Raw genomic sequence first — 18425 nt, 5'->3', positions numbered from 1 at the left:
GAAACGAATTTTAAATTATAACTTGATAAAATAAATTTATATTCCTCACATTTTTTTAATTGATGGAACCTTAAACCCGCTGCAAAATGTGTTTACTTTTTTATTTTATGAGACTAAATATAACTATCTTCATCCGAAAATTTGTTCTAGAGCGTAGCTTAGGTTTAGCTTAACTAAGCTGAATAAATTGTAGAAGGAAATGGTGCCATGGTCAATTATTTTCATCTTTTTCAGAAAAACAGATAGCAAATTGGTACAAACTGTTTTGCATGGAAAGCTAACAGTTATAGGTACATCGGACCAGTTGCGAAATAAATCATTCGACAGTCCTTTGACCTTCATGATGTTATAAGCAATATTTTAGTGAATGGGCTCCTAAGCGGATCTAAGAGAGGCCAGTTATGGTCCAAGCAATGATAGATAAAGGCATTGTATAATTTAGTAGTGATGAAAGTAGTGTTCTCTGAGAGTGTGCTTCTGTCGGGTTTGTCGCGACTTCTTATTGTTGAGTTTTTACCAGTAAAAGACTTTATGATATTCTTCATAAATCAAGTATAGATTTTCTGATCAAATTGTTTTTAAAATCTCGACTGAAAAGTACTCAAGACAATTGTGAGCCATTAATCATAAAGTGCAAAATAAATTAAGGTTTCATTTAATGAATTAAGGTACCCGATGTACAATTGAGCCAGAGAGCTCGGGATTTTCCGAGATGAGCTCGGTAGATTACGGAGCTTGAAATAAATTTTCAAAAAGTCGCAGTATATTTGATCTGACATAATAAACGATAAAGAATAAACAATTGATGCATAAAGTCAAGCAATACTTTTTTTTCTTAATTTTAAAACGAGTTATTTTCACTTTTCCCTCTTACGCTGATTGTGACGTTGTAGCACCTTTACGTCATTTGCCGTTGCATGACTTTTTTTCCCGCGGCGCTCTTGCAATAACGTGAAGAAAAAAATCCAAATTTATAGAGTAAAAGTTGCAGTGCACAAGTCACGTATTTCGTCGTAATATACTGAGTACGTCGTTTTAATCATTGATTTCGTAGATATTGTGACTGTGCATAACTTAAATTGGGTTAGTCTGTTAATCGTATGGCCCTATTCAATTTGTTCAATTTTTTGTATACCTAATTTCATTATACCATGCATACCATGCATACCATGCATACGGATTTCGTGGTAAAAGTGGTTGTACACGTTTATTGTAAATATTGTGTCAAAAAATCTCCTTGTTATTTTCCGTAAATCAAGTTAACAAGAGTCAAATAATGAAATTTCTAATCATTGATTTATTTTTCATCGGGATTCCAAACAATTTTCTTCTCTCGCATTTCATATTAAATGTATGTGCATGAACGATACATTTTTTTTAATCTTTTTCAAAATCGCTGGATTTTATATCATTCAAATAATACTATTAGATATTGATTCCGACTGCTTTAAAGTCAATTCGTTTCATTTTGCTGTTTACATAAAAGAGCCACGTCACCATCCAATGAAATCAAATACTCGAGATTTGATTGACAGGTTCAGCCAGATAGCCGATGTCCGATGCATGTTTTGTGTGGTATTTGTACACAATCTTATCGTGTAAAAAATGCATGCTTATTACAACATCACAGCGTCATTTATGGTTGATTCATATTTTGTTATAACTGTGTAAAGCATGTTGATGTATTGTGCATTCCACAATTGTACCGATACGGAAACATCGTAGTCAGACTTTATCGACAGTCTCCATTTCAAAACTGACTTAATTTTTTTTTAAAGGATACAATTTTAAGTAAAAGATAATACAATATATATTGTTTTCTACGAGTAAAAGGTTTGGAATGAATTCTAATAAAACATTTCACACGGTTCTTGCACGCTTTGTTCGTAACGCTATACACATCTGATGTGACCCGCAGTTCACGACTTCGTTGTATTGGTAACAATATTTTTTGTGCAAACATTTTGCTGAATGAAAAAAAAAACCTGAACAATTTAGATTTTTAATTCTAAAATTACAAGTTCTCAATCGTAAAGGAATAGAAAACATGAAAATTACCAGGTAACGGGAATATGCGTTGGATTATGAATGCGACCGCTGACGTGGGGGGGGGGGGGGGGGTGGTAAAAATCGCGTGAGTCATTGTAAAAAAAAATCCGCAAAAATAAAAAAAAAAAGATATTGATAAAGGTAGTCAATTTATTTAAAAATTTTATTTTTATTAGAATATGTTTGCAATATTTATTTGATAAATATTATTAATGATTACACATGTTTTCGTCAAAGAAAAGTAGTATTTTACCGTGCGTGATTTGCAGAGCTAAAGTTACTTCCCCATAGTGATTTGGCGGGAAAAACATATATTTTTAGAAACTACATATCCTTACCTATCAAACGAGTACATTGAATATATACCTTACCAGGCATCATTTTTTGGTCAATTGTACATCGGATACCTTAAGGACAACTATAAGAATTCTAACTTTATTAAGAAGTACAGCAAGTTTTGTATGTAATATCTTTTTTAACTAGATACGATCTCATTAAGAGTAACGAGTGTGTCTTCCGTTCAATTTTTTAACAATACAATTAAATACGTTTGAAACGGAAGACCTTAATAAAATGAAAAAAGTGGAAAAAAATTAATCTACTTATTGTAATAGAGAATTCAACAACAGATTTCATCAGTATTTATCAGTATCTATCTGGTAACCCATCGGGTCTGTATCGATTCGGGTCCCCGCCATTTCGCCCCCAGCGATTGGCCTCTTGGTCCCTAGCGGTATCTTCTGGGCCTTGTCCACTCAATCCGCTCTGATAACCCTCTCGTGCATTGCTGTAATGTTATATAAATATATACATTATTATACATCTATCAATTTGTTTTGTAAGGAAAATAAACCCCAATGATTTTTAGCATAATTTTCAGCAAGAAAATGTTAGGTTCTTTTTTTTAAAAAAAAAAGTTTTCGGTTACCTGATTACTCTTGCTGCCCAGCGGCCTCCCGGTCCCCGACTGGCGGCGTCATGGTTACCACGTGCGTGGAAATACTGGTCCGAATTACGCCAGTTAGCCTCTCTCATGTCACTGTTGAAGCATAAAAAATATTAATGGATTTCATACAGGCGTTTTGAGATGGATTGTTGGGGGGGGGGGGGGGGGAGTGAATGGTGGATCGCCGAATAAAGTACGATTTCGCGTAAAAAAAAAAAGGGGGGGGGGGGATCTAAAGTATAATAATGAGTCTAACTAACAAGTCTTGACAACTCTTATTTTCAATTAACCGTAGGACTTTCAATTGGTCAAAAATGAAATAGCTTCTCTGAAAGCTTTTCTTCCCTGTACCAGCTATACATAAGCATACTAGTAATTTTATTTTGTCAGAGTGTACTAGTAACCCATTATGACTGAAACCTATAATACACTGACCCTGGTTCATTAAATTTTAAATTTTATTATATTTTCATATTAAATAATGAAATCTGATTGTTTTAGACACAGTTTATAATCCGTTCTATATATTATCTTCAGCCTTAGCAAAACACTTGGCATCCGGAAACCATTTGCTTCGCAGCGGTTGAAAATAGTTTTCTTGGGGTGTCAATTTCACCCGTTACCCTCCCAGACAGGCACTATTTATACAATGTTAGTTGTGAATACGTAAAGTCTCCAATATCGAAGCTTGAATTTGTACAAATATTGACCAATTATTTCTTCAAGAAGAAACTAACCGATATGATCATGTTCGCTTAAAAAATGAATAAACTTGAACCTTTATCACTAATTTTCCTTCTGCATTGACCTAAAGGTTCCTACTTTAAATGTCTCGGTGTTTTGCTCTGAAATAGAGCATATGGAAAAAAGTAAAAACACTAAAGCTCAAGCTTCTATCTTTGCTCACAATTTCTTACAATTTTAACTCTATGTGTAAAGTATAATATTAATTGGATTAATCCCTCGGTACCTGTAAGCTCTGTACATGTCCCGAGTACCCTGCCCAGCCTGCCTGGCGAAGTCATACCCCGACCGGAGTCTGTCCCGAATTCTGCCTAAAATTCCCTGCGCCAAGGTTTGTTCTGTCAAAACAAGGCCAATGAAAAGCACCGACAATACTGCGAATACCCTCATTTCGAATCTGAAAGGAAATCAGCATGATCTAATAATCCATACACTTCATGTTTGTTAAAGTTGTTGATATTTTACACTACAGTTGTAACAAGATACGGTAATACGATGATTTTGCATGTTAAAATTCGAAACGTATACCGGCAACCGTAAACAAATGCAAATATTACGAGAAAGACTACTGGAAAACATGTACTTACTATTATGATAGATCCTACTGCTGACACTAACACCAGTGTTGATGCCTGTCTTATATAGGCTACAGGTGAAGACTTCCTATCAAGAGTTTTCGAAAAACTACCAGGAACAGAATCAGCTTTTATTATAGAACACCATTGGTTGCACACACATTGGGAAACTCCTGAGCCTGTACTAGACCTGTTTTGTTGCCCGACAGATCTTTGGTCAACCATTGACTGCCTCTACAGATGGAGTGTCTAGGGATCATTATAGCAAAGTAGCCACTTAAAACACTTCGCAAAGATGCAATTTAAATGGGGGGCTATACTTACAGTGGTTTTTTGGAGTTAAATCTATGTGCCTTTTTTTTTTTGTTAAGAATCTGAGTTATTGCAATACAACTAGTCTGCTGTATATTTTTTCTCTTGGTTTGAAGTGTTTTGTGTGAAATATTCAGAGGGCTGATAAAAATTCGTTTAAACACAGCAGTACTTTGTTCACATTGATTATCATACAGGGGTAGGTCGGGATTTAAGTAAATCATTTACAGGTAATCAGACACGAATTCCTTACACAGGAGACCCATCTTGATCGACACATTTTTAGGAACCTTCATTCGTTAATTATTCATAGAATATCCAAAAGAATTTCACAAAAAGTTTTAACTGATTTATATAACTGTTTATAACTGATTACATAATTCTCTTGATAATTACTTCGAAAAACGAATACATCGGTTTACTGGCAACACACCTGAGTATACTAATTTTTTTATTTTAAAACTTTATTTTGCAATTTACTAGTGTTACACATGTTTGCTACCAAGGTTCTGTAATAATGACCAATTATTTGTTTATAATACATAACATGTACTACAAGACGTGAAGAACTAGTTCACGATGACAACGTTCCCCGGAACCTCGCTATATATATACGGTACACACATTTGGATTACAGTATTTATTTGTCAATGCTTTATTTCTGACAAACAAGTCTCTTGCCTAATCTGAGTGCGCTCATTTATCACTGTTCTTAAAAATACGAGGCAAATAGGGCAATGACCAACCTTAATAATTTGATATTGACACTTCGCGAGAGGTCTTGATGATTCGATAAACGTAATGAAAAATGACCAAAAAAGTTGTTGGAATGTTGTACTTTTATATTTAAATAAATTTTACAACAAACAGCACAGTTGTATAATGATTCTTTCATTTTTTTTAAATTACCATACTAAAGAAAATCATATATGTAAATGATCTGAAATTCAAAGGTGGATTATTATTTATAACGATAAAAATGACAAAGAATGTCTGTTCCTCTATAAAGCATTAAATGTGTTATGAACATTACAAACTATCTCTAGTATTCCCGTCAAACACACATCATAAATACAAGTAAAATAAAAGAATTTGTACATTGATCATTACAACAAATGACTCTCCATAGACTTCCATTCAGATAAAATATAAAATGACTCATTCTTTACAGGATATGAAGCCTCACTCTTGCATCCCACCCTTCCACAGCAGATATAGGCATACATATATGTACATTAACAATACGGTTCACACATACTGCCAAAAGTTGTAAACTCTCACACACAACTCCATTCTCAAATACATATAAGCATCAATTACTATGTACAAATATATTCATGATCAGTGAATTTTCTTCAACAGAAAAAGAAACATACTCATGAGAGAAAAAGACATCACATGATGGACAAAAGAAACAAGTTCAGGGGAAAAAATGTAACTTTGTACCAAATTCAGAGTAGGACTTGTATTCAATGAAGGAATCTCATAATTTACAAGTACTCCTACTTGCATTACGCTAAATTAACTGCCGACTAGGAATGGTAGGTATGCACAACTGCTGGTGTTTTGTGAAAACAATGCTTGTCTTTTTTTGGAGGACCCCCTTCAAAAAACATCATTTTCATGAAAAAGATGCAGGCACATGTTTGAACTAAGAATGTTAATTAAGGACATTTCTAGAATCTCAAAATGGTGGGACTACTGTTGAACAAGTACATTTACAATATTTACATACAATGCCAAAAAACTCGTACATATATAGGTTGTTAATGTTTAGAGACTACATAGATTATTGATACAAATTGATTTGAAACATGGTCATTATCACAGCACCACAATCCTGGGAGGCAGAGGATGGCTCCCTTAGAGACTGCTTGGTCTTGGGTGGGCAAACAAGATGTCCGCCTTTTTGTTCAGAAAATAGATCAGCACCATGGAAACCAAAGTCAGGATTACTCCCCCTGACAAAATGGAAGTCTGTAAATAAAACCAAAAAGTGAAGAAATCAGTAAAGATCAAGTCCAAGTGCCTACAGAATGCACTATATGTAATCTGTTTATGACACAGATTAATTCATATATAACATGTACCACATTTACAACAAAAGAATTAAGAAACTGATTTTGGAGACAGTTAATAAAAGCTAAATTGGCCTACCTTGATCAACCCATTTTAAGAATCTTTCATTTGTAGGTTATTCACAGAATATCAAAAAGAATTTCACAAAAAGTTGCATGTTAAAACAAAGACTTGGTTAGACATCCTATTACAAATGTTACGTGTGACTTATTATATTATTCATAGATATTGCTAGCATACAGGGAATAAATTAATTAAAAATATACAGGTTACTGACTTTGTTTCAAGAATTTAATGTACTAGCTGATATATGCATAACTTTAAGTTTTCATAGGACAAATTACAAATATACAGAAAAGTACTAGTTATTTTTCATAATAACTATGATTGGGGGAGAACTGTAAAAACATGGATCTTTCACCAGATTCAAATAAATAACGCGTAGTTCACTAGTCTGGTGATGTAACCAATGAGCAATCATTTTAATTCCAAAGTTTGTGCCAAACTATGATATCCACTATGTGGTTGTAAACCCTTCATCGATTAACTTATTCCACATGTTTGTGGACAAAAATGAAAAGCATACAATACTAATATTTTTAAAAGCTGGACACACATCGTAAAAGGCATTGTCTGCTATGTTGCTTGCTGCTATCTGTACAACACCTAATATACTAGTAAGTGGCTGAGGTTTTTTTTTAAGTTTAAAATATTTCACTGTACAGGCCTATCTGTATGGATGTACATCTTGTATCTCCACTGTTACTCAAGTTTCCGTGAACTTAACATATTCAATGAACATAATCAAAGACCAAAATAACTTAACACCAAATATACAGGTCAGAGCATTACAAACAAAGTCATGCAAAATCTAAGACAGTCCCAACTTACTTAAGGATTACTTATTTCAGCAATGAGTTCAAGGTGTGAAAATGGGTGTAATACAAATGAAGCGTTTATACTTGTATACCATTGCACTGGTATCTGACATAGGCACAGTTAAATGGTGTTTTCCTGTTTATGAATTATGTTCTGCTTTAACATAATGACTTATAAAGGGGCATGGTCACGATTTTGGTCAAATTTTATTTTTCTGTATTCATTGTTTACAGTATGCTTTAGAAATGCATTTCTGATGATCAACGGATATTTGAGTTTCAGTCATAGAGTTCCGAGAAAGCTACATGTACATTTCTTTTTCATGTACAGTAAACAAGGCTCGTGCCCTGTTTTTGGTTACATTGGTTCAATAATCAATATACCAGTAGAAGTTCTTTTCTTAAGATGATTTCTTTCTCTTCTAATTCATTTTAAGCATAAATAGTTTTTAGCATTTGTAACATTCATTTTAGGTCTAAAACTGAAATTTTTACTTCACGCTATTTAATGTAAACAACAGCTTTGTTTACTTGACTGAAAACTATTAGCCCTGTATCTTGCTTATAATATGACGAATGACATTTAAATTTTGATTGATTATTAGAAATGCCTCACTGAAGCATTATAAACATTACAAAAGGAAACATAATTTTTGACCAAAATCGTGACCATACCCCTTTAAAGATTAATGCTAGAATTTCAGTAGATATATATATCTCATATTTCTATGTGAATTTTTAGACAGTGTTTAACACTTATATTGGTTGAAGTATCTATTGATCAATGTAAACTATATGAAGAGTTAGGGCAAAGCATGCTATTAATACTTGTTAGTTCATTAGCTACTAGTATCAAACAACCTCATGCAAAGTTCTGCAAATCACAAACCTTAGCTTATCGGGGTGTCATCTCAATTTCATTATCCAATGAGAATAGAGAAGTTGATTTTCTTGTGATGAAATAAACGAGGCCTAGCGATGCCAGAATGAAAAATATACCTGTACAAAGGAGGCCCACCTGAGGGGTGAAACAGGTATCAATAACAAAACCATCAATATTTTAGATAAATATGTTCCCCAAAACCCTTCTGGACTTAAACAGCATCTTATCAGAAAAAGGGATAAAAATAAAAATTGAAACAAATCCAATCAAATTGCCCAATAATCTTTTTCATCACAATTTTGTAAAGTATGTTTGGTTTTTACATTGATCTTATCTTCTTCAATACTTTGAAATAGGCACACACTTTATATTAAATGTATTGATGTAAGGTTCTAAAAATGGTGACATTTGAGTTAATGCTCCTAATATTAATACAAAATTAATTTTAAAGTCAAATAAATATGGTGAATACAAGAATAGTGTGCATCTACAGCATGTGCACTCAAATTCCAAGTAAAGCTGTATACATCATAATATCATATTTTAGCACAATTGTTAATCTATGAAATGATGTGTATGAATTTTAAATGAATGCTGTAATTATTTCATGTGTGTTTCTAAACATCTGTGGAGATTTGAAAAATCCATGCTGTTCATATTTTTTTAACTGCTGTACATGTAAATGTACAGAGTATAATTTATATTTCACAAATCAAAATAATTTTTTTTTTTTTCCTGTATATTTCTAGGTAAACTTGGGTCCTCCCCAATTGTGACCAATCTAAGATCTAAGGGTTGATTGTATGAATAAGCAATTGCTTTTGGAAATACACTGTAGATACTCTCTTGATAATTAGCATCCCTCAGATGGCCCCTAAATCTCCTCCACTAATAAGATGTTAATAAAGTCTGGTAAGGTTTCAGGGACAAAGAAAAAACAATTAGATCAAATACTGGTTAAAAAATTAATAACATATTTAAATCAAAAACAAATTAATGAAATATAGATCAAGTGATTCACATGTGAATCTGTTTTAGTATTGCATACAGAAATACAGTAAAACAAACAAAACATCAAACAATACGTATGTCAGACAAAATGCATCTTGCCATGCAAGAACTCTTGACAAAGCAGATACCATAGACATGCACTGTATAATCTTATTTCTGGATCTTCCTCTTGCAGTATCACAAAAAATTGGTAATATTCTTTTAGTTCAATATTTTTCAGTTAATTATGAATTGGTGCTAAAAAAAATTATGTTTCATAGTTATATAAACTGATGTGCACTAGGGGTGGGACGATCCACCGATGCACCGGTGCATCGCGGTATTTATTTTGACGATATTTGGATCGATACATTTACCATTAATACAACGATACCTTACCGAACTTTTTTTAATTTTACAAAAATATCCGAGCTTCATATATCGGCTATTTTTAGTCCGCGCGCCTAATATGAAAGTACAAAGATGGCGGAAAACCTCGTAAAGTTGTCAAAACTGTTAGGAGGCTAAATATGGAGTGTGGAAAACTTTTGGAGTACTTGTTTATGAAAAACTAGTGTACACGAGACTAAAGTAATTTGTAAATTGTGCAACGCTCATTATGAATATAACAAAATAAATTTGGACATGCGGTAATACATCGGCAGGTTGAATAAATTTTAAACTTTTATTCATGTTTTCATTTAATTGCAATGTATCGTGATATGTATCGTATCGCATCTCATATATCGTGATATGTACCGAATCGGCTCAGTACAGTATCGTCCCAGCCCTAATGTGCACCAGAAACAAAACTAATGCTGAGCGCTGGTTTGCACTTTTTCGTACTAATGCAGGGAAGATGACTCTTACCTCCATAGCTTTGCTTGGAATTAAGAAGACTCTCAGGAGAAGGGCATTGGTTGCCCAGCTGGACTCAGTCCATGTGGAATACTGGAATCCTCCCCAGCCATTGTAGTCTACCAATTATTAAAATAAATTTATAGCGCACACAGATGGTAGAGGACAAGATATAACTTTTAATAATTAAACATTATCTATCATATTTCATTGAGCATGCTTTTTTTTTTTAATATACAGATCAACATGAGGCAAAATTGATGAAATGTAAAAATTATTTTCCTGTGAAATTGCTACTGTTTGCATTACAATAATTAGTATGCTTATTTCCTCTCACTCCAACACTTTGACAATGTAAATAATTGACATACCAGTGATCTCAAATGCGGGTGAGTAAGCCTTGGTTTGCGTGACCCGACTCTTGACACAGGTGACAGTCCTAGTCTTGTTGTCAGAGTTCAGTGGTCCAGCCATCCACAGGTAGTTATATAACTAGTAGAGAAACAAACTTAAATGATTGGTTGGGTAAATAATTCATTCCTACATCACATACTGCCATCCACAGGTAGTTATATAACTACTAGAGAAACAAACTTAATGGTTGGTTGGGTAAATAATTCATTCCTACATCACATACTGTTTTAAGGGTACTTTGGTGGAGTTAGAGTCATCTGCCATTTGATGTTGGTAAATATCGTAAAAAATTATAATTAAGTGCGGCAAGGTTTCTAGTGTTTAAATAGATTTGAAGCAAATGGTTAGAAGTAAAAAATAGTTAGGCCATGCAGTATGTGGCACTCTAATCTCACTTGCTAGTAAAAAAATTGATCAGCTGGGATTTAATTGTATCATGGTGGAAAGCAATATGGACCAAAGTAATTTTGGGCAGATATAATATGTTGTATATGTAATAAATGAAGCTTGAAATAACAGCGTTCATAAATAATGCTTGTTGTTGGAATTAATATCCGTATAAAATCATGAGAAGAACATCTCCTTTAAATCTCACTCTTATTTTTTGGAGAGATGTAAATTATATGGAACTATGATAAAAATTTGGCATTCGCGATTTTATATTCTCGTGATTTGATGGAAAACGATTAAATTGCGAAATTAAGTACTCCTGCAGAATAAATCTAAATAATCTCAAATTGAAGAATGTAAAGCTGAGAAGAAATGCCATGAGTTACCTGAAGAGAAGCTTTCTCAGAACTGGTACAAGATTCAGTGTGGTTCTTTTCAACAGTCCCTATGTAGTGGGTCAACAGTCGCTGTATGATTCTGGTAACATTGTTTATCTGGCCGTACACACTGACGTAGAATGGATAAGGAGACTTCTGAGAGGCTAACAAAAAGATCAAACAATGACACTGGTAAACAGAAATCCCTCATATTGCTGACCAAATGCAGAATCATCTACCATGTTGCCTTTAAAACTAGAGATCTTTATAGTATCATAAAAAAAACCACTTTTTTGTTCCTTAAAATACTTATACAGAAAAAAAAATTGTTACCGTTAAAGGTACAAAATTCCAACATGGTATTGTAAAATCATTTTACCAACGTAAAATTAATCAAATACTATAAACCGACTTTTACTAGCGTGCAAGAAATGTTCACAAGGTTAGTTCCTTCTAGTAAATATTTCTTGCCAAGAAACCAGTCCTTGTTGAATACTTATCATAACAAGATGGATAGTGCTTGGTTAGAAAGGTAGTTGCCGTAATCCATTTTATCTCAGGTAAATCACCAAATTAGGTCTTCATGAATAAAAGTTGGTTTACAGTAAACTCTAAAACATACTAACCCAAATCATCAAAAGCTTCTCTGGCGGGTGGAATGACTTGTTTGAACAAATCACAGTTAGGGCTGATCAGGAAACAGTAGAGCATGTGTGTGACCTACAAAATTACCATAAAGAAGTAAAAATATTGCCCTGGTTTCTAATACTACTCCTTACTTATCAATTCGAACAGTTATTTTTTAGCTACTATGTAGTATGTTTTAAATGTGCTATGTAGATGCTTATAAAATGAATAGAATAAGTTATTTCATCATCAATTTTCATCTAGCAGAAATTTTTTCCCCTTACACTTTGTTGCTCGGCCATGAGACCCTCTGGGGCGGGGGATCCAGTGGCCAGGGTGTACAGGGACCTGGCCAATAGGGTGGCTGCTACTGTCAAATTACTGGCCTGATCCGTCACATGGTTGTACCCACTGTCAGAAGCGTTTACCATTGCACTGATGGTTTTGGCCAGGTCAAATCGGCTGTTGTAATATCTGGAATAATATACTCAAAGTACACACCAAATTTTTTTTATAACATTTTCGTGAACTACCGTTCTGATATGATAAATTATGAAAACATTCAATTTCATTTACTACATGTAGTTGCTACTTTAAAGAAGTTCTTTAACTAAATCTTTATTAATTACTTGTTAGTATAAGTTTTCTTGTGGTCAGTCAGAACTAGAGCTGGGACCGGAGTCTTCTGTAGGAACTTCTGGGTGGAGGCTGGGGGGAGGGGCTGAGTTTGATTGACAGCTCCCACAATGTCTGACAGGTTTTTCCCAATGTCCAGGATAGTTGATATCATGTCATCTATCTATAGATAACAAAGAAATACTTAAACCATTAACATTTTGGGTGTCAGTTGGCAGAAAAGAACTTTTTGAATTTGATTCAGTGCATTCCTGGGTGTACCAATTTATCTATGTACATGTATTAAGTTTGACATTTGGCAATGAACTTGATTTAGCAGAAGCTGCATTCAGCCAAAAAACAATACACAGTCAATATAATACATCCCGAGTAAATGTTTTGTACATGTACACTGAAAAAGTGATACATTTTCAAACATTTAATCATTGCAGTTTAACACTAACTCCAGAACAACCTGTAAAACACGTATCAAAGAGAACAACTCAGTCGGAGGTTATTGGAAGTAAGTTTGAGAGATATGCTTTATGGACAAGAAGATTTAATCACAAGCAGACTAGGTAAATTTCAAGTAGTATTTTTACCATAGTAATCTACTGTACCTAAAGTTATCTTCTCTTAAAGGGGCATGATCATGATTTTGGTCAAAATTTATTTTTCCATTTTAAATGTTTTCAATGTTTCAATACTTCAGTAAGGCATTTCTTGTGGTCAACCACAATTTGAGTGTCAGTCTTTCTTTGTTATGTAAACAAAGCTCAGGTCATGTTTTTGTTTACATTTTGAATGTTGATGAGGAAATTTCAGGTTTTGACCTAAAATAATTCATGCTCAAAACAAATTGGCAGATAGATATATCAGCTTGAGAAAGAGCTTTTACCTGCATACTGAACCAATGTGAACATGGCATGAGACATGTAAGTTGTTTACATATAAACAAAGAATTGTGAGTGTTGTATCTTGCTTTTAACTTTACAACTGCAACTTAAATTTTGATTGATCATTAGAAATGCATTACTTAAACATTGTAAAGAAATAAGAATAGAAAATAAGAATTTGATCGTGACCATGCCCCTTTAATAGCATAGTGATATTTTTCTCTTATGTTTATCCTAATCTTAAGGTAGGTGTATGGATTCAAATAACTTTTTTGTTCATGGAGTGATATATAAATTCCTAAAGTGTGTTGAATGAGTGAAAGATCATTAAAATAAGACAACAGTTACAAAGAGTGATTGTTGCTTAAAAACAACTTACCTCCGAGGATATATTGGGGTCATTCCTACTGACTGGATCAGCGTGGATCCAGATCCGTCCCTCCTCTCTGTAAGCTAACTGGTTTACTTCCACGATGCGGTCTATATGGTCCATTTTCAGCTTTAGTGGTAGAGCACCCTTATCCATATCATAGAGCATCCTGGTAGAGCCGATGTAATCAAAGGCTTCCTACAGAAGCAAATAATCCAAATATACTCACGACTCTAACTCTCTGACCAATCAATTTCAATATCATATTCAATTCATATTTCATTGCAAGCCAACTACTGAGGTCGTTTTAGACAGCCAAGCTGGTCATTGAATCAAGTGTTGACAACAAATTAAAAGAAGAATGGCAATATCGTCCATTTTGGCTAGCAAAAATATATGTTGATGCTCATCAAAATGTAAGATACTGTCAAAAGTTAGCTCAGGGTAAAAACAATTTTATTAAAGTTAAGGTTGAACCAGGAACCATTGGCATGTTGGTCTAGTGTTGTACTGGGTTAACCAACAAGCCTCCTCGAAGGATTTCAGTATTTCTCACAACAGTGATAACAAATTATGCTTGTAAATTAAAAAACTCATTTGGTGTGTCAATAATAGACATGAATATAAAATTATGAAATCATAAATCTTAATAACTATTATCTTGTTCAAATGCTTACTCCATTTAGGAATGTAAATAGGATGTCTTTAGTGGTGTTGTCAAAGTGATCTTTATATTTTCGGAGTGCTTCAGCAGCAGCTAAAAGAGCAACAATTCCACTGACTTGGTTGTCTGCACTGGGGTAAATATTCTCAAACAAACTGTATGAATCCATCTGAAATATGATACAAGCTGGATAAATGTTCATCACTTTTATTTCCTGAGACCTCTTTGTCATATAGACATACAAGCGATTAAGAATTTATTTTCAATACACAACTTTTCACAGCAGACTGAGTAAAGTACCATCACATTAATATATTTTGCTGATTTGGTTCTTTTGTGAAATTATGTCATTCAAAAAAAAGTTCTGTGGTCGAAAAAAAAACCTGGCCATATCTTCACTGTATCCATGGAAGGATGCACATGATTCAACATTGTATACCATAATTGATTAAACTCTTTACAGTTGAGCACTGAATTGATGTTTCTTGAATTTGAAAAAAAGCATCTTTTTCAACTATTGAGAAATTTTTGTTCAAGTTTAAATACGTCTACAGTATAGATTAATGTTTGAAATGTTTCATATTTTTCTTAGTGCATTTGATAAGGAATAATTACTCAGATCTATACTCAGTGTAATCTCACCCTTGCCATTGCCAAAATAATTGATTTCTTCTCTGGTTTGTAGTCTTCTGGAACATCTTTAAAAAATCCGATAACATTCTTGTCCCCTAGGGCATCACAGTACTTGTCCGGATTGAGGTTTGTAGGTGTGTTTGTCCGTCGGATACAGGTCTCTGAATCCTTGGCAGCGGCCATTCTGGATTTCATCTGTACTGCACAGAGAGGATACTCCCTGGGCACTCCCTGTGTTGGCTGATTAAACTTCAAATAGCACTGGAAAATAAAATCAGTGTTTGACAGTGTTATAATCTAAATCACAGTTTCCTTGAATCATTTTTATATTACACGCTGTTGTAGCTCTGTTGGAAAAATAAGGATTATTATGTAACCAATTTGCATATGTGCATGACTCAGTATTTTGAATCTTTTAGTTTTGATTTGACTTGGATTTACACTATATATATGCAAAACAAGATACATGTACTAAAACCATGTATATCTTCATTTCATCTTTTCAGTATAAAGTTTTCAATTTAGTTTACAAATTTAATGTTTTGATCAAATAAAAATGTCATCAATTGCATAATGCATATGTCACAAAATGTAATGCCAAAGCATTTCAAGTTCATCCAATAGAACTTCCAATGACATAAAACTCTGCTTACATTATTGATGAGGTAGTCAGTTTCATTTTTATTTGTCACAATGGAAATTGGGAACTCAAAATCCTCGAAAAACATCCCATTTCCATCCTCGTTCCAAGTCACCTTCTTACAATTTCCATACTCTTGATTATTGTGATATAGGCCTGCAAAATATGGGAAACAATTTGATACATGTACTGTAATAATGAAATGCCACAAAATATGCCAAATCGAATGTCTTAAGACGCCTTTATCAATTGCACATATTGTATCAGATCACTGCCAAAGTAGTTTCTATTGATTCTACTTTAAGACTTTTAGACAATTAAAAAAGAAACACAGTTCTTTACCATATAAATCCCCTGGACATTTATCTGCTGGAGAAAAGCTGTCTGGAAGAGGTGTTGTAGCAGAGTCATCAGTGTGAATCACAATTATCCCTGTTATTTTCTTTGAATTCCTCAACTGTTGGACTGTATCCCTGCATAGATGATTTAAAATACATATATTAGAAAACTCAAATGAAATCTAGCTATTGATATATATCAGTGTGTACTTATTTACATGTAACTAACTGTTTTAAAACCTACATGGCTAGAACACATGTGTCTCACACATATCACTCATCTTGCATGATCACATCAAAAAATGTATATAATTGTTTTCAATTTTTCAATTGCAGACTGAGTAAACTTGTAGTAATTAATTTCATTCACAATGGGTATTCATTTAGCAGACTCGTCAGTAAATGTTTGAATGACACTGATATAAAATTTATTTTTATGAGAATTTTTTATCCTTCAACAAACAAACCTGTTAAAATTCAGGGAGGTAAGCAAGGCTACATATGGTTGGTGAGGACCACTGTTTATCAGCCAGTTTAACGAGTCTGTGTCGTTTATATAATGAAGAACACCAACATTACCATTTATTTCAGCTGAAAATGAAATAACAGAAGAACAATTTAACACAATAAATTCAGATCATTCTTAGATAAAAATTTTGTAAATAAAATTTCTGAACTTTGTAGATATGAATGAGTTTAGCTATATACATAAATATCCTTATCTTCCGTTGTGATACATGTTTCTTTAAAACTGAGTATAAATACATCCATCTATAGTTAAATTTTTTTTTCCTGTTGATAACAGCAAATTACAGTATATAACAGTTAATAATTCAAACATTCATGTGTATATACAACAATGTCTTAAGTTCAATGACTTACAGCTACATCCAACTTGATGAGTTCCGTTAAGTCTTCGTATACAAGCTACATTTCCAGACACTATCACATACGTTTTACTACTTATTCTTTCACTTGCACCTAAAATGAAAATAAAAACATATTAATACATTTTATGCTAATACTGTTGTTGATTTGTTGAATCTGAGTGTACTATATGTAGAAGCATCAGATAAAAAAAGTTCTCCAAGCTGCCACATTGGTCAAAGCTTTTCTAAATTGACAAATTCAATTCGATCACTATACATGCTATAGTCTGTCCAAAGTTTTTGCTTCCATCAAAAAGTGGTGGAAGGAAAATCTCAGGACAGAGTATAAATGGTTGGCTGTTCTCAACTTTTTTTCTAGTATACATTCTCTGAATGTGGTAGAGTCAAGTATATGGCATTCCTACTAGCTCTTGCTAGTAGGTTGACCCTTTAGCTCGATCAGTAGAGTGCTGGACTGGTGTGCCAGAGAACCCTGGTTCAAACCCCAGCAGAGGCAGTAAGTGTCTCTGTTACATGTATTTGAACAAAAAAAAATATCTGGGAACCGTTCACCTCTTGGACGAATGCACAAAACTCACTTCTTTGGTAACAAAACAATGAAATTAAAATTAATGTAAGCTGAATGTTTATCTTTTTAGACAGAGACACCCTGTTTAACAGCTTTCCCTTTACTAAAGTATTATTCAGCAGGGGAAAAAATTGTCAGAAGAAAAAGAGTCTCCTACACCAAATGAGAGTTAATGTGCTTAAAGTCAAAATTCTATTTAAAGTGATTAGATATCCCACTAACTGTTTTGACATGTATTTGACCTGAGTATTTGACTTATGTTTACATCAAATTTTCAGATCTCTCAAAGTATTTTTCTCACACCTCTGAATTTGAGAAAAATAGGTTCGACTGTATCGATTTTTTTAAAAACATAAATTGAAGGTTTCGCCGACATCATAATATATTAGGGAGCTCTAGCAGTAATGTATAATGGTAATTTTAAACTCACCTAAGCTGATACAACTTAGAATGAATAAAATAAACTGTCGATAACAACGTAAACGAGTCATTCTTCCTTTCTCTTTCTCATTTCCCTGTCCTATCATTTATAGAACCCCAATCCCGAACTAATTACAATTTTTAAAGAAACAATAAATTGCTCAGTTATAAGCATTTGATTTTCCAAAAACAGATAAAGTTTAATGATATTTTTTATGAATCTTCTTTTATTTTTAAAGTTATTAAAATAAATTTAATTAAAATACAAC

General features: G+C 33.3%; 2 protein-coding genes across 3 annotated transcripts; both read right to left on the bottom strand.

The window, feature by feature from the left end:
- Nucleotides 1–2470: 2470 nt before the first annotated feature.
- LOC128157253 (serum amyloid A-5 protein-like) lies at nt 2471–4498 on the bottom strand. The gene is made up of 4 exons (XM_052819710.1): nt 4327–4498; nt 3966–4136; nt 2978–3088; nt 2471–2836 (listed from the first exon to the last, which is right to left on the bottom strand). The coding sequence occupies exons 2-4, from the start codon at nt 4127–4129 to the stop codon at nt 2695–2697; spliced, it is 417 nt and encodes a 138-aa protein (XP_052675670.1). The 5' UTR covers nt 4130–4136; nt 4327–4498; the 3' UTR covers nt 2471–2694.
- Nucleotides 4499–5447: 949 nt separating this feature from the next.
- LOC128192505 (nicastrin-like) lies at nt 5448–18291 on the bottom strand. Of its 2 annotated transcripts, XM_052865239.1 has the most exons (16): nt 18167–18291; nt 17161–17259; nt 16746–16869; nt 16283–16413; nt 15954–16096; nt 15310–15561; nt 14681–14836; nt 14013–14201; nt 12752–12921; nt 12407–12596; nt 12122–12215; nt 11505–11659; nt 10686–10806; nt 10327–10433; nt 8473–8601; nt 6466–6603 (listed from the first exon to the last, which is right to left on the bottom strand). In XM_052865239.1, the coding sequence occupies exons 1-15, from the start codon at nt 18261–18263 to the stop codon at nt 8479–8481; spliced, it is 2151 nt and encodes a 716-aa protein (XP_052721199.1). In that variant the 5' UTR covers nt 18264–18291; the 3' UTR covers nt 6466–6603; nt 8473–8478. The 2 variants fall into 2 exon arrangements, with proteins under 2 accessions (XP_052721200.1, XP_052721199.1); XM_052865240.1 differs by lacking the exon at nt 8473–8601 and having other exon boundaries at nt 5448–6603.
- Nucleotides 18292–18425: the final 134 nt, after the last annotated feature.

The sequence above is a fragment of the Crassostrea angulata genome, chromosome 7 (genome assembly GCF_025612915.1).
Source record: "Crassostrea angulata isolate pt1a10 chromosome 7, ASM2561291v2, whole genome shotgun sequence".
NCBI classification, from domain to species: domain Eukaryota; kingdom Metazoa; phylum Mollusca; class Bivalvia; order Ostreida; family Ostreidae; genus Magallana; species Magallana angulata.
The sequence above is the reverse complement of the archived record's forward strand: the minus strand, read 5'-3'. Positions and strand labels throughout refer to the sequence as shown.

Bases quoted from the DNA above. Each gene is read 5' to 3' on its own strand.
- LOC128192505 (XM_052865239.1), bottom strand. From the start codon at position 18,263: ATGATAGGACAGGGAAATGAGAAAGAGAAAGGAAGAATGACTCGTTTA. The intron at 15,562-15,953 runs GTAAGCAGAGTT...TTTATTTTCCAG, and splicing joins CTGACTACCTCATCAATAAT to TGCTATTTGAAGTTTAATCA. The intron at 14,202-14,680 runs GTAAGCATTTGA...TTGCTTCTGTAG, and splicing joins TATTTACATTCCTAAATGGA to GAAGCCTTTGATTACATCGG.
- LOC128157253 (XM_052819710.1), bottom strand. From the start codon at position 4,129: ATGAGGGTATTCGCAGTATTGTCGGTGCTTTTCATTGGCCTTGTTTTG. The intron at 3,089-3,965 runs GTACCGAGGGAT...ATGCTTCAACAG, and splicing joins GACATGTACAGAGCTTACAG to TGACATGAGAGAGGCTAACT. The intron at 2,837-2,977 runs GTAACCGAAAAC...ATAACATTACAG, and splicing joins TGGGCAGCAAGAGTAATCAG to CAATGCACGAGAGGGTTATC.